General features: G+C 36.3%; 1 protein-coding gene across 5 annotated transcripts in view; it reads right to left on the bottom strand.

The window, feature by feature from the left end:
* Positions 1-20,237, bottom strand: part of LRBA (LPS responsive beige-like anchor protein) — a 755,230-nt gene that overhangs the window by 635,131 nt on the left and 99,862 nt on the right. For all 5 annotated transcript variants that reach the window (XM_047717621.1, XM_047717620.1, XM_047717619.1 and 2 more), the window contains exons 6-9: positions 9,645-9,766; positions 9,433-9,559; positions 8,719-8,838; positions 6,453-6,599 (exon numbers count right to left, since the gene is read on the bottom strand). In XM_047717621.1, coding sequence (XP_047573577.1) covers positions 6,453-6,599; positions 8,719-8,838; positions 9,433-9,559; positions 9,645-9,766 — 516 coding nt within the window. The remainder of the gene's footprint in view (positions 1-6,452; positions 6,600-8,718; positions 8,839-9,432; positions 9,560-9,644; positions 9,767-20,237) is intronic.

Consider the following 20,237-nt stretch of genomic DNA (forward strand, 5'->3'; position numbering starts at 1 on the left):
TAAGATTTTTCAACTAGTACTAATATGAGCAGTTATTTTTTTTTTAATGCAGACTTTATTTATTTATTTATTTATTTGGCAGAGAGAAAGCACAAGCAGGGGGTAGGGAGTGGTTAAGGAGAGAAGCAGACTCCCTTACCGAGCAGGGAGCTCAATGTGAGGCTCGATGTGAGGCTCAATGGACCTGAGCCAAAGGCAGACACTTAACTGAGTCACTCTGGCGCCCCTCAGCAGTTATTTCTACACATTTGCCAAAAAGGTGCTTCTCTGGACCTCAGAATATTTCATGGGTAAGAATATAAACTATGACCAAATGTGATTATCTCAGAACACAAGGGTGACTTAACAACATTTGAACAATCAATTTAAAGGCCAAAAATCATGATCATCCCAAAAGCAGCACAAACAGCATATGATAAAATCCAACAACTCCTCATGATGAAAACAGTCAACAAACCAGGAATAGAAGTGAACTTCCTCAAATTAACAAAGAACATCTGTGAAAAGCTAATAGCAAACAAAACAATGATGGTTTAAAAAAAAATAGAATGGTTTTTCTCCTAAGATCAGTAAAAATACAGGGATGTCTGCTTTCAACATTTTTTCCTGTTTTTATTTTCTTTTTCAATTGGATTGTGGCAAAAACCCTTAACAGGAGACCTATCCTCTTAACAGATACTTAAGTATAAAATATAGTATTGTTATCTATAGGCACAATGTTGTACAGATCTCTAAAACAATCATCTTGCATAACTGTAATTTTATACCTACTGATCAGAAATTCCCCCTTTTCTCTCTCCCCCAGCCCTTGGCAGCCACCATTCTATTCATTGTTTCTACGGGTTTGCTATTTTAGATCCCTCATATGAATGGAATCATGCAGTATTTGTCTTTCTATGACTGGTATATTTCACACAGCATAAAATCCTCAAGATGCTCTATAGTATAGGTTCTAGCCAGGGCTATTAGGCAAAGAAATAAAAGGCATCAAAAGATAATTACTGTAAGATCTCACTCACATGTGAAATTTAAGGAACAAAACAGAGATCATAGGGGAAGGGAGGGAAAAATAAAACAAGAAGAAATCAGAGAGGGAGACAAACCATAAGAGACTCTTAACCAGGGGTGCCTGGGTGGCTCAGTGGGTTAAAGCCTCTGCCTTCGGCTCAGGTCATGATCCCACGGTCCTGGTATCCAGCCCCACATCGGGCTCTCTGCTCAGCAGGGAGCCTGCTTCCTCCTCTCTCTCTGCCTGCCTCTCTGCCTACTTGTGATGTCTGTCTGTCAAATAAATAAATAAAATCTTTAAAAAAAAAGAGACTCTTAACCATAGGAAACAACCTGAGGGTTACTAGAGGGGAGCAGTGGGATGAGGTAAGAGGGTGATGGGCATTAAGGAGAACACGTGATGTAATGAGCACTGGGTATTATGTAAAACTGATGAATCACTGACCTCTACCTCTGAAACTAATATATAATATGTTAATTGAATTTAAATAAAAATTAATAAATTTTTAAAAATATTATCCAAATGGAAAACACAATATGAGATAGAAACATGACTCTAACAAAGTGAAGTGTCCTAGAAATGGTAAATATAGAGGTAAATAAAAAAACATGACCCTGATCACTTATAATGTCTTTAAAATATAAAATGAAAAGTCAATGAATCAAAAAAAAATGTATCACAGGAACTACAGTACATGAAAAAGTAAAACAATTAACAAAATAAAAGACAGGAGGAGGAATTGCAGGATTATGTGGGAAGGTGCTTACAGTACAGTATCATTTGTTGGTACATGATAATAAATGTATGTCAAACAAATAATAAACCAGGTGCACCCAAGTGACTCAGTTGGTTAAGTATCTGCTTCTAGCTCAGATCATGATCCCTGCTTCTCTCTCTCCTTCTGCCCCTCTCCCCAGCATGTGCACACACTCTCAAATAAATAAAATTCTAAAAAATAATAATAATGGGGACTAAGTGGCTCAGTCAGTTAAGCATCACCCTTCACCTCAGGTCATGGTCCCAGAGTCCTGGGATCAAGTCCCACATCAAGCTCCCTGTTCAGCGCAGAGTCTGCTTCTCCCTCTGCCGGCCGTTCCCCGGGCTTGTGTGTGCTCTCTCTGTCTCACTCTCTCTTAAATCAATAAATAAATACTTAAAAATAATAATAATAAACCAATAATAGAAATAAAATGAAATACTAAATAATAGGCAGCTAATTCAAATCAAAGCAGGAAAAAGAGAAGAATCAAAGAACAGATGAGAGAAGTAGAACACAAATCACAAGACAGTAGATTTAAGACACACAGCATCTATACTTACACTGATTGTAAATTATGTAAACACTCCAGTTAAAAGGAAAGATTATCAGACTTGGTAAAAAAAAAAAAAAAAAAAAGCAAAACACATTTTATAAAATTCAAAATCCACCTAATAATAATTCTCTGGAAACCAAAAACAGAAATTGCTCAAGTTGATAAAAGGCATCTATAAAATATTTATTATTGCTTTACCCCTAAAATCAGAAACAAGGCAAAAATGTCTACTTTGACCATTTCTATTTAACTATTTATACTGGTGGTCTTACCAGTATAATAACACAAAAAAGGGAAAAGGCAAATAGACTGGAAATGAAATACAAGTTACAGTCTACATGAACGTGTAGGAAACTGAGGAACAACAAGCAGGTAAAAAAGCTAGTAAAACTAATAAGCAAATTTAGCAAGGTCAATAAACAAATTCAACTATGTATTTATATATTAGAAACAAATAAATGGAAACTGAGATTTTAAATACAACTTATTACCCAAAAAACATTAATACCTAAGAATACATTTAACAAAATGTATATATGGCCTATACAATGAAAACCAAAAAACAGTGCCAGGAGAATTTTTTTTAAACCTAAGTAAATAGAGAGATACATCATGTTCACAGACTGGAAAACTCAGTATCAGTTGGATGGCCAATTTGCCCCTCATGGATCTATATATTCATTACCATGCTAAATAAAATCCCAGTAGATATCTTAGTAGAAAATGATTAAGTGGACTCTAAAAGATATCTAGAAATGCAAAGGGCTTAAAAAAAAGCCAAAACAGGGGCACCTGGGTGGCTCAGTGGGTTAAGCCTCTGCCTTCGGCTCAGGTCATGATCTCAGGGTCCTGGGATTGAGCCCCGAATCGGACTCTCTGTTCAGCAGGGAGCCTGCTTTCCTCTCTCTCTCTGCCTGCCTCTGCCTACTTGTGATCTCTCTCTCCGTGTTTCAAATAAATAAATAAAATCTTAAAAAAAATGAAAATAAAAAAATAAAAAAATTTTTTAAAAAGCCAAAATAATTTGAAACAGAATATCGTTGAGGGTTTTAGACTTTGTGCTTTCAATATTTACTATGAAATTAACACTCACCAAGACAATACATACAGTATTGGCATAAGAAAAACATACAAGTCATTGAAATACAATACAGCCTCAATGATGCCAAGGTAAGGCAATAAAGAAAGAATACTATTTACAAAATATTAGTACTGGTAACACCAGAATACACATATGCAATAAAAATGAACCTTGACCCTTACCTCATACCATACACAAAAATTAACTTAAATTGGGTCATAAACCTAAATATAAATGCTGAAACTGTAAGAGAAGAAAACAAGAGAAAATCTTTCCAACCTTGGAATAGATAAATATTTCTTAGGATATAAAAATCATGGCAATAACCAAAAAAAGTTGATGAACTAGAATTGATAAAAATTAAATTCATCTGTTCTTCAAAAGCCACAATAAAGGGGGGTGGGGACAGGGCACCTGGCTGGCTCAGTCAATGGAGCGCTCAACTCTTGAAATCGGAGTTGTAGTCTGGGCCCCATGCTGGGTGTAAAGATTACTTAAAAATAAAATCTTGGGGGCGCCTGGGTGGCTCAGTGGTTTAAGCCTCTGCCTTCAGCTCAGGTCATGATCTCAGGGTCCTGGGATCAAGCCCCAAATCGGGGTTCTCTGCTCAGCAGGGAGCCTGCTTCCCCTTCTATCTCTGCCTGATGCCCTGCCTGCTTGGGATCTCTCTCTCTCTGGGTCAAATAAATAAATAAAATCTTTTAAAAAATAAAATAAAATAAAATCTCTTTAAAAGAAAAAAAAGGGAAGGAAAGAAAAAAGGCAAGATGCCGACCATCGGAGAAATATTTGTAACTCAAACAACTGATAAAAGAGTTATATCCAGAATATATAAAGAAATCTCAAAACTCAACACTAAGGAGCCAAACAAAAATATGCAGAAGATGTGAACAAACTTCACAGAGGAAGATACACAAAAGACCAATAAGCAAGGAAAAAATGCTTGGAATCTCTAATCATTACAAAAGTGCAAATTAAAACCAAAATGAGATACTGCTACATACTCGCTGAAACATCTAATATTAAAAAGACCAGCAATATAAGATGTTTAGGAATGTGGAACAAGTAGAAAACTCATACACTGCTTATACAAATGTAAAATTATATAACTACCTCAGAAAAGGATTTGACAATTTCAGTTACCATTATCACTTAGTAACTGCACTCTCATATATTTATGAAATAAAAATATGTGTCAGCACAAAGACTCATACACCAATATCCATAACAGCTTAATCACAGCAGCCAAAACTGAAAACAACCCTAATGTCCATCAACAGAAAGATGGATTAAAAAATTGTGATGAAGTCATACAATGGACTACTACTAAGCAATACAAAGAAAGGAGCTACGACAATAAAGCAACATGTATGACTCACAAGAAACCAAACTCCAAGGAGTCATGTTGCATGATTCCATTTACATAGAACCTTTAAAAAAATCTAATCAAGTGACAGATTAGTGGTTTCTCTCAACAGGAATGCAGAGGGATTAGAAAAATGGAAGGAACTGACAGAGGAATTGACAATGAACCTTTTGCATTGCAATTTTTTTAAAAAATATTTTATTTATTTGACAGACAAAGATCACAAGTAGGCACAGAGGCAGGCAGAGAGAGGAGGAAGCAGGCTCCGTGCTGAGCAGAGAGCCCGATGCAGGGCTCAATGTGGGGCTCGATCCCAGGACCCTGGGATCACGACCCGAGCCAAAGGCAGAGGCTTTAACCCACTGAGCCACCCAGGCGCCCCTTGCATTGCAATGTGAATTGACAATGAACCATTTGCAGGAACAAAAATATTCTATTTCTTGATTGTTGTGGTAGTTATACTTTTGTCAAAACTAATTAAAATATGTATACTTGGGGTGCCTGGGGAGCTCAGTGGGTTAAAGCCTCTGCCTTCTGCTCAGGTCATGATCCCAGGGTCCTAGGATAGAGCCCCGCATCAGGTTCTCTGCTTGGCGGAGAGCCTGGTTCCTCCTCTCTCTCTCTCTGCCTGCCTCTCTGCCTACTTGTGATCTCTGTCAAATAAATAAATAAAATCTTTAAAAAAATAAATAAAATATGTATACTTTACTCACTGTAACAGTATAAATATATATGTGTGTGTGTATATGTATATATATATACATATATATATAAAATAAACTCAATAAAACAAGATTTTGTTTTCAAAGGAACATAGCAAACTAAGTTGCTCCCTGAAACCAAACTAGACTAACAATGGCTTAACACAGAGGTTTCCAAATTTTGTTAGTTCATGACAGTCTTAGCATTTCAGTAACTGTCTATGATGCTTTAGATCAAAATAAATATTAAGTGGTTCACCTCAAACAATTTTGTATTTTAACAATTTAATAGCCATCTAAAAAACTTAAGGCACAAGTAAAAAAAATGTTTCCTTCATTATTATATTAGCAAAATTATTTATTACTTTTTATGCATCTTGGGCACTGCATGAACTCTCAAATTTGTAATCAGATTTCACACCATCATCCTCATTTCCTGTTCCACATTAATTTCCACATGATACTTGTTTTTTATCACAGCAACTGTTGAAAATTTAGTTATGCAAAGACAGACAACATCAAAGAAATGCAGCATGAACTAAAGCTGAAACTTGAGCTAGTAGTTGCACAGTGCCCCACATATGACAAGTATACTATGTTTCCCTCAAAAATTTTAAAGTACTATTCATTCAGATTCCTGTAACTTCCCTGTGGTACCTCTGATTACTCTGATATTCAGTTTTGTAATCCTAGGTAAGTTGCCCCATGCATCTCCTCCCTTTTTTTTTTTTTTAAGGATTTTATTTATTTATTTGACAGAGAGAAATCACAAGTAGGCAGAGAGGCAAGCAGAGAGAAAGGAGGAAGCAGGCTCCCTGCCAAGCAGAGAGCCCGATACGGGGCTCGATCCCAGGACCGTGGGATCATGACCTGAGCCGAAGGCAGAGGCTTTAACCCACTGAGCCACCCAGGTGCCCCCATCTCCTCCCTTTTAAAAAAGCTCAATTAATACTGGTTAATTAGTGAACAGCAAGTAAAGTACCTTATATCCCAGGCCCAACTGATAAATAGCAAAAATCTGAGCAGCATTAAGAGCCTCACTAAAAAGGTAAACCGCAGTCATCTGGCCACAGAATACTCTATTAGCATCCGCTGTTTCTGATGAACCCAGGAAACATTTGTCAAAGGTCTGTGAAAGAAAATAGAATTTATTAGAGAAAAAAAACAAAAATTATCTCCTCTAGAAATAACAACCTATTTGCTTAAATGTTCTGGTATAAATATTGGTATAAATGTTTTGTCCATTCTAAACCAACCTGGGTAGATTAAAATAATTCACTTAGCATTTCACTTCATTCACTCATTGTTACCTACTGTAGAGATCACGAAAGACATCACAGAAAAGGAGACAACACAAGTTTTCCAAAGTACAATAAATAAAACTTGATGAAAAAGTGGATGTAGGAAATGAGAGTCAGAGAAATCATTATGGACTCTGAAGGTTCATACTTGGGCAAGCAAAGAAGCAGTCTTTGTTACAAGAAGGAAAATCATGAATTAAGTTTAGGACATAATCAATCTGCCTTTTATGTGAGTTAATATGGATGGAGCTAACATGAATGGAGAAGCAACTGTCAACAGGGTTCTGTAAGTTTGGTAAGAAGTTAAAATTGTAAAGAAAGATTTTTGCAGATATCGAGCTATAGATAATGGGTGAGGTTACGGAGTAGATAAAATCTCTCAAGAGAAATATGTAAATCCAGAAAAGCAGATGTATGTTTTTTTTCTAACATTTAAAAAAAACGAACAAAAAAAAACCCTTCTCTTAACATTTAGGTTGCAAACCACATTTTAAAGAACCATGGTGTACAACAGAGGAACTAAAATAAAGTTCTTCACATCTCTTTAAAAGTATCATCTTAAGTGACAAAACCAATAGAAAGAATGTTGAAAATATATACATATTAACATCAGGCAATACAGAAAAGCTGTTAACATTTGGGTTCTGAAGACAAGCCATCTAAGTCAGATCAATGCATCACATGCTGCTGATCTTGACAAGTTAATCTCTATGTGCTTCAGTCTCCTTACCTATAAAATGGAGATTATAATAGTACTTACCTTGCAATATCAGTGCTTTTAGAAAATAAAGGTATTTATTACAATGCCTTGAGTACAAGAAGTACTTAATAAAGATTAACATAAGGAAAAAACAGTTTAAAAAAATAATAAATAGGGGCGCCTGGTGGCTCAGTGGGTTAAAGCCTCTGCCTTTGGCTCAGGTCAGGATCCCAGGGTCCTGGGATCGAGCCCCGCATCGGGCTCTCTGCTCAGCAGGAAGCCTGCTTCCCTTCCTCTCCCTCTCTGCCTGCCTCTGTGCCTACTTGTGATCTCTGTCAAATAAATAAATAAAATCTTTAAAAAATAATAATAATAAATATATCTGATCCCCTGTGTTAAAAAAAAAAATGAGAGAGAGCTAACATTTACTGAGCACTTACTCTGTACAAGGCATTGTGCTAATGATTTGTGAACAGTAAGTACCTCATTCAGTTACCACATTAACCTTCAAAGAGGTACTACTTTACACCCATTTCCAGGTGGAGAAACTTAGACCTAACAGATTAAGTAAGATCATATAGTTTAGAAGTGATAGAACTGGGATTCAAACCTAAGTCTATTACAACAACCTGAACTTCTAAGATTATTATTAAGTAATATATAAATATGTGCAGCATAGGATACAAAAGAAGCATTTAATAGTGAATGGGTGGAATCGTTTGTAATCATTGTCCTGATCTGTATTTTTCAAGTTTTCTATTAAAAAATGTCATTGGTGAGAAAAAAAAACTTTTTAATTTAATTCCTATTTAAAATCTGAGATTAATATGTATGGATCCCTCTTTCAATCCTGAAAACATTATTAGAGAACAGTCATCTATAGCAGCTATGAATTATCTGGAAAATTTATGAGCATGTATCATCTAACTCATTCATAAAAATGATCAGAATTCTGCCACAGAGCTCCCAACTTTAATTTGATAAATGAACCAATGATACACTTTCAATATATACCCATTGTTACCTATAAATCCTCATCTCTACCCTATCCAGAATAATTTCATAGTAAGGACTGAGTAATATCTTATGTGACACATGAACACAGTTCTACTCTATAAATATATTAATATCCTAGCCAAACTATTATAAAACTCTGCCATTATTATAATCTAAAATTTATACTCAATGTATATTTTTCTTATTTTAAAAGTTCATGATTTTAAAATAATTTTTTTCGAATTACTTACATCACTGGTGTTGACAAACCATGTTATCTCTCCATAGGAAGCTAGCTCACCATTCACATAACAACGAAGCTCACTATTCTTCCACCGGTTATAAATATGCACTATAGTTACCATATACCACTGAATAAATAAAAAGTTTGAAAAAAAAAAAAAAAGATTACAATTCTAGCAGTAACTTGGGCACATTGGTCGTAATAAGTAAAACTTAAATTATATATTACAATTAAATCTAAAAATAAAATAAGACTACCCTCATTAAATTCAATATTCAACCTCTGGAACAGTATTTAATCAAGGCAATTCTCAATAGGTAAAAACTTATTGTGAAATTATCTTTCAACTTTTTATTATGAAATTCTTCAAATATATCCCAAAAAGTTAAAAGTTCAGTACAAATACCCTCTTTCACCATTCTAGATACCACAATTGTCAACATTTTGCCACATTTGTTTTATCTATTTATTTATATGTACATACACACCATTAATCTCTAAATTTTAAGGCACAAAAGAAACACACATTACTATTACTAAAGTAACTGCCATTGATATTTTCCCCTTTTACTTCTTTTAAATTGTCCAATGATTTATACTTCATTTTCCAAAACAGAATAAACAGAGTTGGGATCTCTACCACATATTATGTCCTTAATATTAAAACAAAGCATTGTGAAGGCTAGCATAGCTTGTTAATTTAACTAAAAAGAACACATACCTTTTGTGGCTTAAAATCGAATTTCACACAGTGCTGAAAGCCTTTTCCTTTTGACTTTATTGATGTTATAATCAAACAGCCCCCAACAAAGTGAGCAGAATAACCAAGACCTTTGCTTGTTCTGAAACTACAAAGAATAATTTTCATTTTACCTCTAAATATTCTCTCACTATCCAAGTAAGATAACAACACTAAGTTACAAAAATACATACCAATATAAATATGGTTTATCCTTATCCACATTGATGTTATTTACAGGATCCATTCTTAGCCAGGTATGAAATGTAAAACCATTCTGGTATGGCCACTTGGCTATAGGAGGTAATGCAATGGCCTAAAGGAAAAAACTTTGAGTTATTGATTCATATGAATAACTTTATTACTGAAATCAAGAAAATTTGAGACTTTACAAATACATATATATTTCTAGTACATGTTATTCTATACCATGATTAAAATATCTAAAAGTCTCTTTATCCAAAAGACTTTTAATAACTTCTGAATTTTCCAAAATACATAGTAATATTACTTTAATTAAATAATAAAAATATTCTATGTGACCTGCTGGATACATGAATCTTATTTGCTTCGTTTCTAACAGTGAAAAAAAAGATTCAAAAGTATTTGAATTAAAAGAGGTAGTAAGGGGCGCCTGGGTGGCTCAGTGGGTTAAGCCGCTGCTTTCGGCACGGGTCATGATCTCAGGGTCCTGGGATCGAGCCCCGCGTCGGGCTCTCTGCTCAGCGGGGAGCCTGCTTCCTCCTCTCTCTCTGCCTGCCTCTCTGCCTGCTTGTGATCTCTGTCTGTCAAATAAATAAATAAATAAAATCTTTTAAAAAAATAAAAAATAAATAAAATAAAAGAGGTAGTAATATCAAATTGGAAATTTGCTGCTCAAATGATAAGGTATTAGAATAGAGAAAGATGGACAAAAAAAGAAAAAAGTTAAGGAAAAAGCTTAGAGTATGATTTTTTATTAGCAAATATAAAGCTGGAAAGAATCAGTTCATAACATTTTAAAATTGTATTCAAAGCACTATAAAAATAACTTCACTACCTGGCTTAAAATTTTATTGAAAAGATCATAATTTTATTTAAAGTTACAAATTTAAAAATCAAATTTTACTTAGAAGTACATAAGGATGCAAAAGAGAAAAAAAAAAAGTTGGGTACTCATACTATCGAATTAAAAACCTACCACACAAAGCTACTATGATAAAGGCTGTGTGGTACTGGCATAAAAACAGAAATATAGGGGCGCCTGGGTGGCTTAGTGGGTTAAGGCCTCTGCCTTCGGCTCAGGTCATGGTCCCAGAGTCCTGGGATCAAGCCCCACATCGGGCTCTCTGCTCAGCAGGGAGCCTGCTTCCTCCTCTCTCTCTGCCTGCCTCCCTGCCTACTTGTGATCTCTGTCAGATAAATAAATAAAATCTTTAAAAAACAAAACAAACAAACAAAAAAAACCCCAGAAATATAGGCCAATTAACTACAACTGAGAACCCAAAAATAAACCCTTATATTTGCATTCAACTGATTTTCAACAAGAACGTCAAGACAATTCAATGAAGAAATAATAGTTTCTTCAACAAATGTGCTGTGATAATTAGGCATCTACAAGCAAAAGTATGAAGTTGACTGCTTTCTTACATTATATACAAAAAATAACCCCAAATAAATCATAGATCTAAATGTGAAAGTTAAAACTATAAAATTCTTGTAAGAAAAAAACAGAGGTAAATCTTTATGACCCTGGGTTAATTAAGTAAATCCTTATTAATTAGCACACCAAAAGTGCAAGCAACCAAATGAAAAAGTATATCAACTGGATTTCATTACAATTTAAAAAAGATTTGTGCTTTAAAGAATATCATCAAAAAAGTTAAAACCACAAGCCAAAAGAATGAAAGAAAATATCTGCAAATCATACATCTGATAAGGAACTTGCACCCAGAATATATAAAGAATACCTACAACTCAATAATAAAAAGACAAACACAATTTAAAAAAAGAACGAAAGATATGAACAGCCATGTCTCCAAAGAAGATATGCAAATGGCCAATTGGGACATGAAAAGATGCTCAACATCATTAGTCCCTAAGGAAATGCACATCAAAACCACGGTTGGATACTACTTGACACCCACTAAGGATGGCTATAATCAATACAACAGACATTAACAAGTGTTAGCAAACATATAAAGAAATTGAAACCCTCATAAATTGCAGATGGGAAAGTAATATGATACAGCCACTTTGGAAAACAATCTGGAAGTTCCTTAAATGTTTAAACACAGATGTTCAATATTACCCAGCAATTCAAGAGAAATGAAATGAAAACATGTCCAGACAGAAACTTGTATGCAAAAGCCCAAACCAGTGTTATTCATAATAGCCCAAAAAGTGGAATCAACTCAAATATCCACTAATTAATAACTGATTAAACAAAATGTAGGTATCTTACATTAGAATATTAGTAAGCTATAAAAAGGAATGAAGCACTAATTCATGCTACAACACAGATGGGCCTCAAAAACACTATGCTAAAGGAAAAAAGACAATCACAAAAGGCCACATTAATACAACCCCATTTGTATGAACCGTCCAGAACAGAGAAATCCACAAAAAAGTAGAGTAATAGTTGTTGTTATGCCTAGGAGTTTGGGGAGGAAATGGGCTACAAAGAACAGAGTTTCTTTTGGGGAAGAGGAAAATGTTCTAAATTTGATTGCGATGGCGTTTGCACAACTCTGTAAACACCATAAAACATTCAATTGTATATTGCACAAATGAATGGTATCATATGTGGGTTATAATAAAGCTGTTAAAAAATATCAGACTACACAATTTTTTAAACTGCTATCATTTACATATGCACTTATCTACATATACTTTAACACACATATATTCTTTTATACATATAAGATATCCCATAAAACATGAAAAACATCATAGAGCCAAATTTATGCAACAACAGTAATGACACTTCAAGAGACCAATTTAAAACAAATGTTGCTTTAAGAAAAATATAGTTGGGAGTGCCTGGCTGGTTCAGTCAGTGGAGCATGTGACTCTTGATTTCAGTGTTGTGAGCTCAAGCCCCAAGCTGGTCTCAGAGCTTACTTCAAAAAAATAAAACAAGAGAATACATATTCAATGTGTATACATGTTTTCTCTCACTAGAAAATGAGAATAGAAAATGTAAAAGCTGGGGTGCCTGAGTGGCTCAGTCTGTTAAGCATCAGACTATTGATTTCAGCTCACGTCATGATCACAGGGTCGTGAGATCAAGAACCACACTGGACTCCAGCTGGATATGGAGCCTGCTTAAGATTCTCTCTCTCCCAGGGGGCCTGGGTGGCTCAGTGGGTTAAAGTGTCGGCCTTTGGCTCAGGTCATGATCCCAGAGTCCTAGGATGGAGCCCCACCTTGGGCTCCTTTCTCAGTGGGGAGTCTGCTTCTCCTGCTCCTTCTGCTGTTCCCCCTACTCATTTTCTTTCTCTCAAATAAATAAATAAAATCTTTAAAAATTTTAAAAAAAGATTCTCTCCCCCTCCCCCATAGCTCATGCACATGTGCTTTCCCTTAAAAAAAGAAAAAAAAATGCAAAAGTTTTATAAAAATAATTTATCCATGAATACTTTAATTTCCCTTTAAAAGCTATATCTAAGGAAAGAAGTGAGTGACTGAATATATTTGAAGTTCCATTCTCTAAAAGTTGCAAAAGCTGCTCAGCTTAACTATCCCACTTCCAGGATAAATGCAAGTAAGTGGAATAGACACACTATGATTTCAGAGAATTATAAACAATACAATTATAATATGCAAAGAAGAGAGAGAAGATGGCAGAAGGGGAGGAGGACCCAGGCTCATCTTGTCCCAGGAACACAGCTAGATAAATATCAAGTCATTCTAAATAGTCCAAAAATCAACCTAAAGGCTGACAGAACAAACTCCACAACTAAAGGGAGAGAAGAGACCACATGGTAGGAAATGTGGCGATGTGGTTTATGGGAGATCACTGGTCCTGCAGAGAGGAAGGAGCCATGGTCGCAGAGAAATGCAAGAGAGAAAAGAGCACACAGGGGAACACACAAGAACATTTTCCCCCAAAGACACAGGCTGGGAAAATGAGAGGGGCTGACTTTCGTGATTAGTGAGTTCTTTGAAACAGCAAGGCTTGAAAACTGGAGTTTTAAAGGTCAGTGGGCTTGGCAGGGATAGAGCCCCAAGGGTGCTGCCCTACTCCTAAAGAGAAGGTAGGCCAACAACACGGGGGACAAACAGCATGGACAGAGTAATCTGAGGAGCACCTGGGGCACACTGGGTTGATAGTAGTGGAGCATGTCCCTGAGAAGTGGTATTCAAGGAGATACTTCTCCAGAAAAAAGGAGCTGGCTGACACCATTTTCCTCCCCTGCCTCCCAGCATACACACAGAGCCACCTGCAGGAAAGCTCAGCCTTCTTCTGGCTCCCTGACTTGCTTCTAGCATATCCTGCACCCCTGCACTCTGGCACAACTGCCCTTCCTACTCAAGCGTGCCTCAGTCCTAGCACGGCAAGACCCTTCCTCAGCAAACCAGTGCAAACTCCTGCCCACAACACATTCCTAAAGCCAAAGCTTTAAAAGTCAACAAACTTGGGGGGATAGAGCCCAGAGGGTATTGCATTGCTCCTGAACAGAAAGCAGGCCAACAAGCAGAAGGTGGACAGGGTGAAGATAGCAATCTGAAAAAAGCCCTAGGACACACAGCAGGAAGACTATTTGCCCTCAGAGTGCCTCCCTGAGAGCAGTGTGCGGTAGAAACGCCTCTGCAGGAACAAAGGAGCTGGCTGGTGCCATTTCTCATTCCCCTACCCCTCTGCATAAACACAGAGCCACCTGAAGGAAGCAGCAGGGACACTAGCTGCCTAACCTGCTTCACCAAGTCCCACACCCTTGGCTCTGGTGGTGTTTCCCTTCTCAGTCAAGCTTGCCTCAGTCACAGCAGGGCAAGCCACTTCCGCAAAAGAATCGCAGAAACCCCTGCCCACAACATGTCTCCCGACCAGAGAGAAAAAGGGACAGAAAATTTTTAGAGAAAATCACAGCTGAAAAATTTCCTAATATGGGGAAGGAAACAGACATCCAGATCCAGAAGGCATAGAGAACTCCCAATAAAAATCAAGAAAAGCTGCATGGAGCACTGGGTGTGGTGCAAAAATAATGAATACTGTTATGCTGAAAAAAATAAAAAAAATTAATAAAAAAAAAAATCAAGAAAAGCAGGGCAACACCAATACATATGACAATTAAATTTACAGAGTAATAAAGAAAAAAATCTTAAAAGCAGCAACACAAAATAAGTCCTTAACTAACAAGGGAAGACCCATAAAGCTAGATGCAAATTTCTTAACAGAAACTTGGCAAGCCAAAATGGGCATGATACATACAAAGTACAGAAAGGGAAAAAGCTGCAACCAAAAACACTAGCATAGGCTACCCAGCAAGGCTATCATTCAGAATACAAGGAGAGATAAAGTTTCCCAAACAACAAAAACTAAAGGAGTTTTTGACCACTAAACCAGCCCTGCAAAAAATATTAAAGGGAACTCTTTGAGTGGAAAGGAAAAACCAAAAGTGACAAAGACAAGAAAGGGAACAGAGAAAAATCTCCAGAAACAATGACAAAACAAGTAGTAAAATGGCACTTAATACATATCTATCAATACACTTTGAATGTAAATTAAATAAACACTTAGGGTGTCAGGGGAACATGGGTGGCTCAGTCAGCTAAGCATCTGATACTGATTTCAACGCAGGTCATGATCTCAGGACTGTGAGATCGAGCCCTGTGTTGAGCTCCATTCTGGGCATGGAGGCAAGCTGGGATTCTCTCTCTCCCTCTCCCTCTGCCTCAGCACCTCCCTGTTTGTGCTCTCTAAAAATAATAATTAATAACTAAAAAAACTAAAAAGACATAGGGTGTCAGGATGGATTTAAAAAAAAAAACAAGAATCATCTATGGAAGGAAAAAAAAGAAAAAGAGAGAGGGAAGTAAATGCTAAGATACTCTTAACTATAGAGAACAAAATGAGGGTTGATGGAGGGGGGGTGTGTGGTGGATGGGCTAAATGGGTGATGGGTATTAAGGAGGGCACTTGTTACGAAGAGCACTGGGTATTATATGTAAGCGATGAATCACAAAATTCTACTCCTGAGACCAATATTATACTGTGTGTCAACTAACTAGAATTTAAATAAAAATTTGGAAAGAAAAAAAAATCAAGACCTACCTATATGCTCTCTACAAGAGATTCATATTAGACCTAAACACACCTGCAGACTGAAAAGTGCGGAGAAAGGATGGAGAAAAGGATGGAGAAACATTTATCATGCAAACAGACATCAAAAGATGTGAGAGTAGCAATGCTTACATCAGACAAACTAAACTTTAAGCCACAGACTATAACAAGAGATGAAGAAGGGCGTTACATCCTAATAAAGGGAACAATCCAACAAGATCTAACAACTGTAAATATTTAAGCACCCAACATGGGAGCATCCAAATATATAAAACAATTAATAACAAACATAAAAAACTAATTGATGATAATACAATAATAGTAGGGGACTTTAACACCCTTCCTACATCAATGGAGAGATCATCTAAGGAAACAATGGCTTTGAATGACACACTGGACCAGATGGACTTAACAGATACATTCATCATTCCATCAACATTCCATCCTAAAGCAGAATACACATTCTTTTCAAGTACACATGGGATTTCTCTAGAATACATCACATTCGAGGTCACAAATCAGGCCTCAACAAGTACAAAAAGACTGAGATCATACCACGCGTATTTTCTGACCATAATGGTATAAAACTTAAGGTCAACCACAAGTAAAAACATGGAAAGACCACAAATACATAGAGGTTAAGGAACATGCTACTAAACAATGAATCGGTCAACCAGGAAACCAAATAAGAAAGTACATAGCAATACAGGCCTACCTTAATAAGCAAGAAAAATACAAATAAACAACCTGAACTTATAACTTAAAGGAGCTAGAAAAAGAACACAAATGAAGCCAAAAGCAAGCAAAAGAAAGGAAATAATATAGATCAAAGCAGAAATAAATGATATAGAAGCTAAAAAACAACAAATCAATGAAATCATGAGCTGGTTCTTTGAAAAAATTAATAAAATTGATAAACCCCTAGCCAGACTTATGAAATAGAAAAGAAAAAGGCCTGGGGTGCCTGGGTGGTTCAGTGGGTTAAAGCCTTTGCTTTCAGCTCAGGTCATGATCCAAGGGTCCTGGGATCGAGCCCCATGTCGGGCTCTCTGCTTGGCAGGGAGCCTGCTTCCTCCTCTCTCTCTTTCTCTGCCTGCCTCTCTGCCTACTTGTGATCTCTGTCAAATAAATAAAATCTTTAAAAGAAAAGAAAAGAAAAAGGATCCTAATAAATGAAATTCACAAATGAGAGAGGAGAAATACCAACACCATAACAGAATTATAAGGGGATATTAGGAAAAACTATGTACCAACAAATTAGACAATCATAAAGTACCAAAACTGAAACAGGAAAAAATACAAAACTGGAACAGACTGATAACCAGCAAAGATATTTAATCAGTAATTTAAGAAATCTCCCATGAACCCAAAGTCCAGGGCCAGATGGAGTCACAGGTGAATTTTACCAAACATTTAAAGAAGAGTTAATACCTATTCTTCTCAAACTACTCCAAAAAGTAGAAATGGAAGGAAAACTTGCAAATTCATCTTCTTATGAGGCCAACATTACCCTGATATCAAAACCAGATAAAGACTTGACTAAAAAAGAGAACTACAGGCCAATACCCCTGATGAACATGGATGCAAAAATTCTCAATACAATACTCGCAAACCAAATCCAACAGTACCTTAAAAGAATCATTCACCACAATCGAGCAGAATTCACTCCTGGGCTGCAAGGGTCGTTCAATATTCACAAATCAATCAACAGGATACACATTAATAAAAAGGATAAGAACCATATGATCCTGGGGCACCTGGGTGGCTCAGTCAGTTAAGCACTGGACTCTTGATTTCGGCTCAGGGTTGTGAGATCAAGCCCCATGTTGGGAATCCATGCTCAGCAGGGAGTCTGCTTGAGATTCTCTCTCTCCCACTCCCCATAACATTCCTCCCCACCATCTCTCACTCTACTAAATAAATAAGTCTCTTGAAAAAATAAAAGAACCATATGATCCTTTCAATGGATGCAGAAAAAGCATTTGACAAAGTACAACATCCTTTCATGACAAAAACACTCAACAAAACAAGGTTAGAGGGAACATATTTCAACATAATAAAGGCCAAATACGAAAACCCACAACTAATATCATCCTCAATGGGTCAAAATTGAGACCTTTAGCTTTCTACCAGTCAGAAACAAGACAGGGATATGCACTCTCACCACTATTATTTAACAAAGAACTGGAATTCCTAGCCACAGCAATCAGACAACACAAAAAATTAAAAAGCATCCAAAGAGGAAAGGAAAAAGTCAAACTTCCACTATTTGCAGATTACATGATACTCTATACAGAAAACCCAAAAGATTCCACCAAAAAATTAACAAAAGTGATAAGGTCTCAAGATACAAAATCAATGTATAGAAATATGTTGCATTTCTATGCACCAATAATGAAGCAGCAGAAAGAGAAATTAAAGAATCAAATTCACAAATGCACCCAAAAATAGTAAGATACCTAGGAATAAACTTAGCCAAAGGGGTAAAAGATCTATACTCTGAAAACTATCAAACACTGATGAAAGACACCAAAGAGGACACAAAGAAATGGAAAAACATTCCATGCTCATGGACTAGAAGAACAAATATTATTCAAATGTCTATACTATCACAGTAATCTACAGATTTAATCTAACCCCATCAAAATACCAACTGCATTTTTCACAGAGCTAGAACAAAGAATCCTAAAATTTGTATGGAACCACAAAAAACCATGAATAGCCAAACCAAACTTGAAAAACAAAAGCCAAGCTGGAGGCATCACAATTCCGGACTTGAAGTTACATTACAGAGCTGTGGTGATCAAAACAGTATGGTACTGACACAAAAACACACACATAAATCAATGGAACAGGGGAAAAAAAAAAAAAAAAAACAGAAATGAACCCAAAAAAACAGAAATGAACCCACAACTACATGGTCAACTGATCTTCCACAAAGCAGGTAAGATTGTCCAACAGAATAAAGACAGTCTCTTCAACAAATGGTGTTGGGAAAACTGAACAGCAGCATACAAAAAAATGAAACTGAACCAATTTCTTATACCATACACACAAATAAATTCAAAATGGATGAAGACCTAAATGTGATATAAGAAACCATTAAAATCCTAGAGGAGAATACAGGCAGTAACCTCTTTGACATTAGCTGTAGCAACTTTTTTCTAGATAAGTCTCCTGAGGCAAGGAAAACAAAAGCAAAAATAAACAATTGGTACCACATCAAAATAAAAACCTTCTGCACAGCAAAGAAAATTATCAACAAAACTAAAAGGCAACCTTCAGAATGACATATCTGATACAAGGTTAGTATCCAAAATATATAAGGAGCTTGTAAAACTCCATGCCCAATAACCAACACAAATAAAAAATGGGCAGAAGACATGAATAGACATTTTCCCAAAGATACAGAAGGCCAACAGACATGGAAAAGATGCTCCACATCATGCATCTTCAGGGAAATCCAAATCAAAACTATGAAGAGTTTCACCTCACACCTTCAGAATGGCAAAATTAACAATACAAGAAAGAACAGGTGTTGGTGAGGTTACGGAGAAAAAGGAACCCTCTTGTACTGTTGGTGGGAATGCAAATTGGTGCAGCCACTCTGGAAAACAGTATGGAGGTTCCTCAAAAATTTAAAATAGAACTACCTTACAATCCAGCAATTGCATTACTAGGTATTTGCCTAAAGAATATAAAAATACTAATTCGAAGAGATACATGTGCCCTGGTGTTTATAGCAGAATTATCTACAATAGCCAAATCATGAAAAGATCTCAAATGTCCTTTCACTGATGAATGGAGAAATAAAATGTAGTGTATATACACACACATACACACACACACAATGGGATAGTACTCAGCCATCAAAAAGAATGAAATCTTGCCATTAGCAACACCACGGGTGGCGTTACAGAGTATCACACTACGTGAAATCCGAGAAAAACAAATACTATATGATTTACATATTCGGGGTATTTAGGAACCTGAACAAATGATCATAGGGGAAAAAATATAGGCAAACCAAGAAATGAACTCTTAACTGGAGAACAAACTGATGGTTACCACAGGGGACAGGGGCAGGAAGATGTGTTAAACAGGTGATGGAGATAAAGGAATGCACTTGTCATGATGAGCACCAGGTGACGTATGGAACTGCTGAATCACTAAATTGTACACCTGAAACTAACATTATACTGTATGTTAACTACTAGAATTTAGAATAAAAGAAAAACAAAGTTAACATTAAAAAAATTTTGCATTTCAAGAAAGTTAATCTCATAAAACGGCTTTTTTTTTTTAAGATTTATTTATTTGACAGACAGAAATCACAAGTAGGCAGAGAAGCAGGCAGAGAGAGAGGGGAGGAAGCAGGCTCCCTGCGGAGCAGAGAGCCCGATGCGGGGCTCAATCCCAGGACCCTGGGATCATGACCTGAGCCGAAGGCAGAGGCTTTAACCACTGAGCCACCCAGGCACCCCCTATAAAACTGCTTCTTATATTAGAGGTAAATTATAGG

Source organism: Lutra lutra, chromosome 2, assembly GCF_902655055.1.
Source record: "Lutra lutra chromosome 2, mLutLut1.2, whole genome shotgun sequence".
Lineage (NCBI taxonomy): Eukaryota > Metazoa > Chordata > Mammalia > Carnivora > Mustelidae > Lutra > Lutra lutra.